At 44.7% G+C, this 11,847-nt stretch overlaps 2 protein-coding genes across 5 annotated transcripts; one reads left to right on the top strand and one right to left on the bottom strand.

Moving 5' to 3' along the window:
• Window positions 1–311: 311 nt before the first annotated feature.
• LOC108122638 (serine-rich adhesin for platelets) lies at window positions 312–4,085 on the top strand. The gene is made up of 4 exons (XM_017237339.3): window positions 312–601; window positions 658–804; window positions 926–1,116; window positions 1,171–4,085. The coding sequence occupies exons 1-4, from the start codon at window positions 422–424 to the stop codon at window positions 4,061–4,063; spliced, it is 3,411 nt and encodes a 1,136-aa protein (XP_017092828.2). The 5' UTR covers window positions 312–421; the 3' UTR covers window positions 4,064–4,085.
• Window positions 4,086–4,221: 136 nt separating this feature from the next.
• On the bottom strand, window positions 4,222–11,532 carry WASp (WASP actin nucleation promoting factor). 4 transcript variants are annotated; one of them, XM_017237342.3, is made up of 7 exons: window positions 11,326–11,532; window positions 10,309–10,491; window positions 6,788–7,015; window positions 6,096–6,728; window positions 5,853–6,029; window positions 5,598–5,795; window positions 4,222–5,534 (listed from the first exon to the last, which is right to left on the bottom strand). In XM_017237342.3, exons 2-7 carry the CDS (start codon window positions 10,438–10,440, stop codon window positions 5,280–5,282), a joined length of 1,623 nt encoding a protein of 540 aa, XP_017092831.2. In that variant the 5' UTR covers window positions 10,441–10,491; window positions 11,326–11,532; the 3' UTR covers window positions 4,222–5,279. The 4 variants fall into 4 exon arrangements, with proteins under 4 accessions (XP_017092831.2, XP_017092829.2, XP_017092830.2 ...); XM_017237340.3 differs by having other exon boundaries at window positions 5,853–6,032; window positions 11,326–11,531; XM_017237341.3 differs by lacking the exon at window positions 11,326–11,532 and adding an exon at window positions 10,698–11,289 and having other exon boundaries at window positions 5,853–6,032.
• Between the last annotated feature and the right edge of the window lie 315 nt (window positions 11,533–11,847).

The raw sequence follows: 11,847 nt of genomic DNA, 5'->3' as shown, positions 1-11,847 counted from the left end.
TAGTTCTGGAAGCTTTCATTCTTCATTTTAATGTTTTCCTATCTTTTTTTATCTAGAATTATTTATAAAAACACATAAATGTTAAAACAATTGTTCAACATAAATTTTATGAAAATGGTTCAATAAATCGATAAGTTATTAAAAAAAATTTACATTTCTAATATAAAAGCGTATTTCAAATATTGTTTTGTATAATTTAAATATATCAAAAATAAATTAATTTATAAAAAAAGGCTATAAAAACATCTCTCCATCCAGGGTCATTTAAAAATACACAAAATAGCCAGGGCTGCAACAACGCCACGAGTACGGTCACACTATTTTTAAAGGAATAAACAAAATGCAAGTTTTCCAAGATAAAACCGCAGCTATGTAGAATTTTGGTCAATACGAGCAGAGAGATCCTTAAAAAGTGGCCAGCATGGAACGGTTCGCCTTCAAGATTGACGCCGCGCTGAAGGCAAACCTCTACAAGATCTGTCGGCTGTGCGGCATTGATAATCCTGAAAAAGTTCCGATTGAAAATGCGACAGACCTGGATATTATTGACCTGGACGAGCCCAGTCTGTGCCAGAAAATCTACGAACTGGTTGGGTTTAGGGTGTGTTTAATTAACTATTCATTCATTAGATCGTCTTTAAAGACAGCCTTTTGCAGGTTTCCTCCACCGACAAAATGCCGCAGACAATGTGCAGCCTGTGCGTGGATAAAATCAATGATTTCTACGAGTTCAGGGAGATGTGCTATGCCACCAATAAGCAAACGCGCAACCTGCTGGGTCTCAAGCAAGAAGAGCCAACGAAGGTGGGTAAGGATTTGGAGGGTCACTGCAAAGAATCACCACAACGTAGTACAAATTAAATTATCCCCTGAATCCAAGTTCCAAGTAGAACCATAAATAATCCATAATTAATGTTTTTTCCAGCTTGATGATTTTATTCCTATCGTTAAGGAAGAGCCTCAAGCACCCACAGCTGGCAGGCGCGGAAGGAAAAGAAAAATACCGGACACATGGCCCAAAAGCAATCTACTTAAGCCCCCGCTTGTAAAAAAGGAATCCCTGCCTTCGAACAAGAAGTTACGAATGCAGCAGCCTGAAACTGGTCACCTGCAAATGTGAGTGAAGGAAAAAATCAATTCAAACAATTAATTTTATTATTTTTACCGCAGAAAAGAGGAACTCTTAGACTGTGAGGGTCCAAGTACAAAGATTCCAGCGAAGAAAGGACGGAAAACCAGTTGCAGCGTTTGTGGAGAGAAATTTATGAGCAAGGAGCTAGCGGATGAGCACAAGAGCCAGGTGCACGTGCCTTCCATCCCGCGCTACATATGCAACGCTTGCAATCAGACACATCACAACCAGGGCGACATCAAGGCGCATCAGCTGTGGCATAAGCTCTCGAAGACGCCCTACAAATGTCCACTGTGCGACTCGAACGTCGCCAACGCCCACGCCTTCGCGCGGCACATGCGGGAGCATACGCCGACGACGCCAGTCGAGTTGCTCGTTCTGGATCGTTCGTGTCCGAAGTGCAAAAAGACATTCGTCACAAACTACTTTTACAACACCCACCGTTGTGCCATTCTGAAGCGTAAGTGCGGTGGTTGCAGTCGCAACTTGTCCACGGAAGCTGCTTACATGCGGCATGCACCTTGGTGCTCGAAAATCTATCTTCAGCACTCACAGCACATTCTGCCTGAGGTGCTGAGCAATGAGTCCCAGATACGGATCAAGAACGAAGTGGAAGAATTGGATCTTAGTGACCTTCCACCGGCCACTGCAATGCCGGCAGATTTCGTGATAGACGAGGAAATGCAACCAATGGTGGTCCTGGAACGCCTCTCGTCGCCCCTGCTGTCAGCCTCGGCGTCCAAGAATAAGAGCAGCGATCGAGTATCCTCGAAGAGCTACTTGAAGCGTGTGGATCAGTTGCTGAAGAACACAATGAGCACTTTGGTGAGCATCAAGCACGAGCCAGAGGTTCACATCAGCGACACAGGACCAACAGAACAGCCGGAAGTGGAATCTGAGCCACAGGAGGAGGAAGATCAAGAGCCACCTTCCTATGAAGATCATTTCATGGCCAGCCACGATGACAGTGACGAAGAACCAACCACATCCTCAAACGCAGCTGGCACTTCCGAGAACAATGCCGATGTTCCTTCTATCTCCGTAAAGCAAGAACTCATAGACGAGGCCTACGAGAAACAACTGGGGGTTAAGCAGGAGCCCCTTAAACTAAAATTAAAGATAACCAAGAATCACGGCAAGCTTAACTCCTCGCTTATCGATGATCTGGATGAGGCCGGGTTGGCGTCTGGAAAGGGAACTAAAAAGAAGAAGAAACGTAAGCACAAAGAACGGGAGAAGGAGAACCCTTCTGATACTGCCTTCAATGTGCCCATGGTTAACATTAAACAGGAACCTATCGACAGAGAGAGTGCCTCTGCTGGCTTAGTTCCAGAGGCCACGGTCATGACCACCATACCCATTACCCAAATTGGAAACAGTTTCGACGAGGGTGAACAGCTGCCAGAAACGGTGGCGGAGGAGGAGATGCTTTCGGAGAATGAGGATGTTAAACCAAATATTCAGGAATTGGATCGCCTTATGCAAATATCCAACGTAGTTAGTGGCGTGGATATGGCAGAAGAGGCCATGCCCTTGGAAAGAGCTGTGGAAGCCACTCCCGATGGGAGTTCGACAGAATCCCCGCCTAAACCGAAGTCCACCGCTCGCAAGAGTACGGCTGGAGCTCTACGCCAGCCACCTTCCGACAGTGATTCGCCTCTGCCACAGATTGTGGCGGTGGAAGGCGGCGATGCTGTTGCTTTTAACGTGATGCCGGATATTCGTATTAAGGCGGAGCCTCTCTATCACGGGTATTCAGATGATCCTCCAAGCGAAGACCACGGCGCCTTGGAAGAGATCAACCACAACGAGAAACTGGAGGAGGAAAATGCGTACATTAGCAACTTGGACTTGAGCACCGTTTCTGTTAAGCAAGAAAAGGACTTGGATATATCGGATGAGCAACCTGATTCGCATTTCAATGGCATGCACAAGGCAACAGACAGTGAAGATGATGAGGATGGCAATGAGGATTCGTCGGCAGACGAGGCCGAGGAAGCCATGGAGGAGGAGGAGGAGAAGCGCATCTATCGCGAAATCGAGTTGCCTCCATTGGAACCGCAGGACGAATTGGAGGTCACACCTCCAGCTTCTGGCTCATCGGCTCAGAACGTTTCAGAGGTTACTCCAAGAGTGGAACCACCAGCTTCCGCGAATAACTTGGTCATAACCAATATCTGCAGCCAAGCAGAGGAGTCAGAAGAAAGTTCTAACATCACTCCGGAGGCAGTTGAAACCGATACTCCATTAGTGGCTGACGGGACAGCTACTGAACCAGTAGACTCTGCATGTCCTGAGGAAACGCAGACCCAAGAAGTTCTCCCTGCGAATCTCGAGAACTCCACTATTGGAGATGGTAGTAATGGTGTTGATCCACCTGCTGCTGAGGATGATCCCCTTCCAAGCGCCAGTTCTAGTAGCCACAACCAAGAAGAGTCGGAAAACCAACCAATCCCATCTCCACCCAACGAATCCTCAGAAGATTCTCAAAAATCTGATATGAACCCAAGAACCGAGGCATTGAATGCGGAATCTTTACCAGAAGTTGCAGTAAATTCACCCAAAGACAGTGAAGCCGAAGCTCTTCCGTTCAGCGGTACATCCATTATGGAAAGCAACTATGCCAGTGATGAGGAGCATCAAAATGTACTCAACCAGGAGCTGTCGGAACAACAAGGGCAGCAGCTTCAATTCGAAGAACCGATTGAAGAGCCCATTCCTGGGTCCGACGAGGAGGCTGAGAACCGCATCAACGAGCATCAGCAACAGCTGGAACTCCGGGGTGTCGATGTGGAGGATCAGCGACAGCCACGCTGCCAAGAAAACGACGACTCCAATATCAATGAGATTGCCGAGAACAATAACAACGCCAATATTGAGCGCGAACTGCAAGACGATGCGTTAGGGGCTCAGGAAAATGTTAATCAATAGACTTGGACTAGCGAGTAGGCCAATACACCCAATATACAATATATATTATATAACTCAATCACCCTCTTGTAAATACACATAGATGCTTTGGTATTTTATAGCTCGAAGTGCAGCTCGATCCCATGAAGTGCGAATAATGTTTGTACGAATAGCTATAGTTTTAAGTTAGATATACACAACTTTATTACATAAATTAATGGCTTATACAATAGAATATGTAAGTATTATGTATTTGAATACATAAATCGCACAAAACTCGTTAGACATGCGTACATTTATATCCAAATTCTGATCCACATTAATCCACTCCTCCGCTGACTGGGTTTATTAGTTCCGGCAAGTCAGGAAGAGTCATACACATACATATAAGTAAAGTTCAATTAAATACATACACACAGAAGAAAAATGACTACGATTTTGCATTAAATGCAATCTAACTAAAAAGAAAATACTTATATGAGTTATGCTAGGTCATTAATCGATTGGGCGTAACCTCGAGATAGACGGTACTCGACAGCTCAAGGGGGCCATCCTGTGGAAGCAATGGTCTGGATAACTTGAATGCATCGCCTATGTTTGATTTTATTTTTGTTAATTATTGTTGCAACAATTAATGAATTAATTAATTACTGAGCAAATATTGTTTAAATTGAATGAATGATTAAACCTTTTTTTAATTGAACATCTTTCGGCTGCGGCCCTTATTAGATGTAGGCGCAGCGATCTTGGGTTATACTTTTATAAAATATATTCAGCTATTTTATAATATTTATCGCTCAGTTTTATGTTTTTCTCAGTTCACCGATAGGGTTCTCCTTAGATACACTCACAAACTCGTTTCGGATTTTGGTGTTCTCAAGTTTTTGGCACTGTAGTCTGAACAGGGTCTGTATATATAGTATACTATATAGTATGTTGCGTTCGTATTTAATTGAGCAGCTGGTGGATATGCTAATTTGGAGTCGAAACAAACGAAAGCGGGCGAGCTCTGATAAAAGGTATAACTTTTTGTTTATCCGTTAGTACTTTTTTTTAGGTTCGTTAAACTCGTACAACTAAATTAAAGAGGTATGAAAATTCACTAACAGTATTTACAGGGATTCATCTCCAACGATAAACCGAAATGCCAAAGCACAAACTATAAATTATTGCTTATATTTGGAATTGTTACTGCTCCCGCATCGCCTCGACTGTCCTTCCCTCGCTTCCCACTCGCTTAGTCCCACTCGCCGTCGTTGTCCGACGATCCGGAGGAGTCGTCGTCGTCCGAATGCATGGCATTGCCGCGCGCTGCCAGGGCACGACGCAGTGCATCGGCCAGGGCGTCGGTGCCGCCGGTGCTCTCGCTGTTCCGTTGACTGCCTAGCTCGCGTTCGTGCGCCGGTCTCAGCTCGAAGCCCTGGCGAATTTCCGACATCAGATCGCTACGAGAGTCGCCGCTACCAGTGCTAAGTGCAGCAGTGTCCACTTTCTGTATGGGTTAAGGAAGGAATATAGTTATAGTTATAGCTATAGTATATGTAAGTGAACCCACCTTTAAGGTTGTTCCCTTGCGAATGGCATCCATCAGTGCATTGCGAGGATCTGGACCCGTTGCTACTGGAGGAGCGGCTGGCCTAACCGCTTGGTTGGGTGCTTGTGTGGTCGTGATGACCGGTATCTCTCCAACTGGCATGGGCGGGGGTGGTGGTGGCGGCGCTGCTGCTGGCGGTGGCGGCGGTGGAGGTGGTGGCTGTAATCAAGGACTAGTTTGTAATATCCTGTACAATAGAGTCTTCAACAAGCTTACTGCTACGGCGGGCGCGCAGACTGGCGGCGGTGGTGGTGCGGTGTTGATGCTGATGGGTGGCGGTCTACTGGGCGGTGGAGGAGCGCGTGAGGCTCCCGGCACTGTGGTTGGCACAGGTGGTGGTGGCTGCCTCGCCGGCGGCGGCGGTGGCGCAGTTCTTTGGTTGCCATTCTGCGACTGCTGCAAAGAAACCAAGTCGGTTAGGTGTCTCTCCACTTTAAGTTCCTTGGGAGGAACACTTACATGATGCTGGCGACTGGGCACCGGCGGCGGCATGTGCCGCGTTGTTGTTTCCGTGGGCGACTCTACACTGTCCTGCTTCACCGAAGCCAAGACATTGTTGCTCTGTATAAAGTCATAGATGAAGGCGCGGGTATCCCGGTCCTTCAACTGCAGCTCCGACACACCTGCCTTGAGGAAGAACTCGTTGAGGACCTCATCGTTTTCGTTGCCGGACAGATCGAAGCCCTTGTCCGCATCCCAGCCGACGTGGCTGACATGCTTAAAGTCCGTCGGCTGACTGATGTCCGCTTTGGTCACTTTGCGCTTCTTGTCCTTGGAGTGGCTGCTCAGCCCAAAGCTGCTCGACAGGAAGCTGTTTTTCGTCGGCGCCGGCGTCAGCGTCACCGAGTTGATCATGTTGTTGCGCAACTTCACCGGACCACTGTCGGTGGATGAGAGACCGCCCTGCATCGGCGGCGGGCGGAAGGGCTCCCTAACCACCGGAGGCAGTGGCGCATTGGGGGCTTGCTGGCTCTTCTGCCGGTTGCGCTTCTCCTGGCGCTTGCGATTTCGCGTTTCGATGGTGGCATCCACAATACGGAAGAAGGAGTCGCACTCCTCCTCGGAGACAAAATTCAAGCCCACATGGCCGTCCTGGAAGGTAATTTGGATATAAACTCTTCATCTTCAATGGCCATCCGTTGGATACTTACGCTGCCTTCGAAGGTGAGGAGGAAGGGCCTCGACTTGACCACCTCCATGTCATCGTAGATCTCGTGCTCCCAGATCAGCTCGTTCTTAATCAGGCAGTAGGCGCGCATAAAGTACGACCGGATGGCGCTGTCCTTAACGAAGCAGACTACACCTGTGTGCCGCTTCTTCCAGTGGGCGTGGGCACTGCCCTCCGTCTTGTAGATCTGCACCACGGCCGTGTTCAGTGTCTGAAAGTGGAGCAAGCAAAAGGCATTGCGTTATGGTTATGCTCATCGATAGAAAGGCTGCTCCGGTTATCTAATCCCAGCTAACAAAAGCCTTCAACACCTTCAGTTTGCGCCTCATTGTGAATGCAACGATCAATCCGACTCCGAAACTCAATGAACTGTCGCGTCCGAGCTTAAAAACTCATCTGACTTTCGGTTTCGCTGATTTCTGGCCATAGAGTCGATGGCCCCATGCGAACGGGGCTCATTTGAATACAGATTAGCCAGCCGGGCCACCAGTTACTGCTCTTGCAGCAACTGCAACTGGGAGTCGGCTCGCTAATCCCGCTGCTTGGCATGTGGAGCACGTAGTTCCACACCACTCAATGGCAACCGTGGGCTACTAGTCTTGCAGACGGAAACGCATAGAGAGGCTCCTTTACACTCTTTTACGACCCAGACAGGAAACACTGGCGACATCTACTCCATAAAGGCCTGCCAAAACAATCATCTCTATGCGACAGTCCTCTGGCGCCAGAAGAGTCAAGGCAAAACTGTCCTTTATTTATTGAAACAGTCGTGAGAATCTCTCCCTCTATGTGGGCAAGGCCATTGGGTCTACTTGTGTGTGATTTGTAGCCATAACCTTTGCCATTTGGCCGAGGCCACCGCCTGACCCTCTTTCCTAATTGATTGAGCTCGCCGCCGTTGGGCGATGCTCCAAAAATGTAACGTGCTGGTAATTGAGCCAGTGCATCGGAATTACAAGCCAACATTATCAATTAATGGGCATTAGAGGAGCCCGAATGGATGGATGGGTAGATGGCCATGCAGAAATATGTATTCCAGCTGACCTTTGTCGCAAATAAAAGTGAAAGAGGCATTGACGAGCCGATTATGTGGATGTGGATGTGGCTGTGGATGCTTTCCAACCCACACACACTCTTGTGTATCTGCCAAGTGCGAAATTGTGAACATTTGAATTTTTATTGACGCTCAGCAGCTTCATGTAGCGACAGCTTCATGTCAGTGTCTAATTTCTTGGCCTATGTATGCGAATGGACATAAGTAGCATTGTAAAAATGATGTCTTGCCTTCTACGAAACTGGCTTGTTGTTTCTTTTTTTTTTCAAAAGCATTAAAATCGATGGAAAAAGTGGTCATTGCCACCGAACCGGGGAGGGGGGACCGGCCCAAGCTAAACCGTAAACGTTAACCCAACCGGGCCGAACTGTAAAAAACGCTCATACGCCCTGTGGTCATTATGTCACACGCTCTCTGGCTATAGATTGCTTCTATTTTTTGCGAAAAAATTATAAAAACCATTAGCTATTTTTAGAAATATTTTATAAATATTTATAATATTATATATAAACATCTATTTATAAATCCAGGTTCATAAATTAAATAGTAAAGGCTGAGTAGTCTTCGAACTAACAAAAGACAACCATAAACATTAATTAGAAAGTCTGGGCTATGGAGCTGGCAAATATGCGTCAAATATACAAATAAATGCGAGCAACTGTTGCGACAAACGGCTGCCAAACCACAATAACAACCACTTGGAGCTTACTAAGCCTGCAGCTCTGTGTTATCAAATGCCGAGTAAGAGTGCGACACTATGTCATCCACAACAATCCAATCCAAATGGGAGGGTAACTACCTTAACCAGCGCAGCTCGGCGCGGTTGCATTTCTTTTCGCGGAGTTCAAATGCATTTGGAAATTTTGTGCTTCGGACTTTTGTCAATGGAAAGTTGCAAAATTAACAAAGCGTGAATTGCGAATCAAAAAATGGCAATTTTTCATGTTGTTCGCAGTGTAATTATCCGCATAACGGTTACCGTTAAAAGGCCACCCCACTCCAGCCCACTCTCTTATCGCACTTTGGCAATGGCCGGTGATCCACATTGGGCGCAGGGAGTGATAAGATAAGGGTGGCTCGTGGAGCAGTATTGGAAGCCTAAAAATGCTTAAAAAAAAACTTATCGCTGTTCGAGGGTTTGGTTTCTCTTTCACTTTTCTGGTCGACTTTTCGACAAAATAGCTTGCGAATAAAAAAAACAGCTCAACTTGCGGTCTGTCATTGAATTCTTAGAGCGCTTACTGATAAAAAAGCTATGCAAATATTAGTAATGCCCTCAATGAAGCACCTCCTATGATTGGTTTCTACTGACTAAGGAATAGTTACTATTATTAAAAAAAGGTGGTTTTTTGTCAGAAAACAGTATAATTTGTGGTATTATACAATTATATTTAGAATAATATAATATAATAATAAATATATTTAGAAAACCGCTCAATGAAACAACTCTTATGACTGGTTTCTACTGACTAAGGAATAGTTACTAATCTTAACATAATAAAAGCTCAAAAAAAAATCGTTTCTTTCAAAAAACAATATAATTTGTGGTATCATACAATATATTTAGAATAATAATTTAATTTGAATAATAATATGGAAATCCCCTTAATTCCACAGCTACAATGATTTGTTTCTTTTGACTAAGGAATATTTACTACTAGTACTTATTACTTACTACTTTTATCCAAAGCTCGATTTTTATAGACATTTTTTGTATCATACAATGTATTTTTAATAATATTATTTTATATTAAAATATAATTATTATTGTTATTAAATAATTTGATATTTAGTAATGAAATCCCCTTAATGATACACCTCCTACGACTAAGAAACTTTTCTTCTGACTAAGGAATTGGGATGGTTATAAATAAAACCTACTTTTGTTTAGAAAAAAATACATTTTTTATGAATTTTTGGTATTTATTATTAATATAGAAATTTCCTTAATGAAACACCTCCTTTGATTGGTTTCTTCTTGCTAAGTATTATATACTATTCTTAATATAAACTCGTTTTTTTTCAAAAAAAAAACATTTTTATATCATTTTTAATATTATAATGAGTCATATATCAATCGTAAGCTATTGAGTCAGGCCAAAGTTATTCCAATTTGTAATTTCTCTTGATTTATTTTTTGACTTATAGCTACAACTTTAGTTTAATATGAATTTCCCATTTTATTTAGTTAAAACCCCCCACTTAAATAATATGCTGTGTTTTTGAGTAAATAAGCCACCGGCAACAGCTGTTGACCCATATAGGGTTACATACATAGCTTCTTCGAAGCTTCATATTCGCACAGAACCCATGGGCGACACTTGAGCCGCAGGAAGTGCTTCATCAAGCTTATTCCAGAGGCGGAGGAGGGGGCCTGACAAGTGTTTCAGCTCTGTCATCGCTTAAATATTAATCACCCACACTGGCCGACTAGCCGGATAGTCACTTACCTGACACTTTTTGCCCAAGAGCTTGAAGACGGCATCGTTCTCGTCCTGGGTGAGCAGCGAGCTGGCAGCGTTGATCTTTGGCCGCGGCCCCGCTGCTGCCTGTGGACCGTCCTGCGACCTCATGGCGCTCATTTAGCTGGAGTCTGTGAATCTGGAGTTGGAGCTGGCACTGGGCTGGTGTTCCTGCATAATGGGACACAACACTGGACTTATTGTTTGGTGAAAACAAAACGCAAATAACGGCAGATGATGAATGGAAAGGGCACACGACACAAAACAAAAGCTAAAATGTATTAATTTAATAATACAATACACGCACTGGGGACCCGAATATACAAAATAATATATGTATAAAAAATGATGCTAAATAACAATATAAAGGCACACACAGTTATTGCGAAAAATGACGGCAACTGGATTTGGAATCAATTCGGAGGCAGCTTATTTGATTGCCGTATTTTCGTATTCAAATCGAAAAAATATATGGCTTGGATATGGCCAAGAGGCCGCGAGACGTCGAGAGAGCGAGACTTGCGATGGCTGTGACGAGAGCTGTGGGTATGATGGCTCTTTTTTTTTTTCTGTTTGTCGCACTGTGGGGCTGTGTTACAATCGCGGAGAGGTTGAGTCACAGGTCCAAAGCAGAAACAGTCAGCCAGCTGCGTTCCGAAACTGAATGGGTAAAAGCGGGGCAGCTCTTTGGCGCTGGCCCCTTATCTTTGGCAAAACCTCTGATTAGCTTTGCGCATGTATCTGTGGTACACACACCCACACACACTCGAGCAAGTGGAGTGTGTATGTGAGTTATTCAACGCTCGCCCAGTGAAGATGCATTCGACAACACCTGTCGTGCCTCGCCAGGTCGCCAGGTGGGGTGGAAATAGAAATGTAAATAGACGCTGGAAAATGGCTTGGTCCCAAGGTCTCTCGCGCTGCCTATCTGCCCATGCACCTCTGCCATTGATTTTTTGCGTCTATTTTCGCGCAGTTTAAGTTGCTTTTTCACTTTTTACACACCACACACACTGCCAGACGCGGTTTTGGGCTTCTCCTGGTCTCCTGGGTGTTCTCCTCGGAACGCTCGTGGGGGTCGTCGGCTGCCAATTTCTACTGTACGCGCGACCTCGTCATAGGCTGCATGTTGAGGGTTTTCTCCGGATTCTACAATTGCACGGATCGCTCGAGTTTGTTTATTTGGCACTCCACGAGGGATGTCGAAAATATTTATTTGTATCGATATATCGATAACTTAGTCGTGACCCTGCTGCCCGTGAGAGTAAAATGTACTCAGTAGAGACCGTTAATAAAAAAAAATCGTTTCAAAAATTTCAAAGTTTCAAAAGAATGTACCATATATTTTTTAATATTTTTAAATATAGGTAGAAGAAATTATTAAATTAAAATTCCTAACGTATCGATATTTTTTATGGTATTTAAGACTGCCAGGCTTGTCAGGGTCTGCCGGAATTTGAATAAATTTATCGAAGTGGCAACCTTCTAATTTGAAACTCGCGCCTTTCTCAGCACCAGTGCTTCTAA

This window comes from Drosophila bipectinata, chromosome 3R (genome assembly GCF_030179905.1).
Source record: "Drosophila bipectinata strain 14024-0381.07 chromosome 3R, DbipHiC1v2, whole genome shotgun sequence".
Taxonomy (NCBI): Eukaryota; Metazoa; Arthropoda; class Insecta; order Diptera; family Drosophilidae; genus Drosophila; species Drosophila bipectinata.
This window is presented reverse-complemented; position numbering and strand designations above follow the sequence as displayed.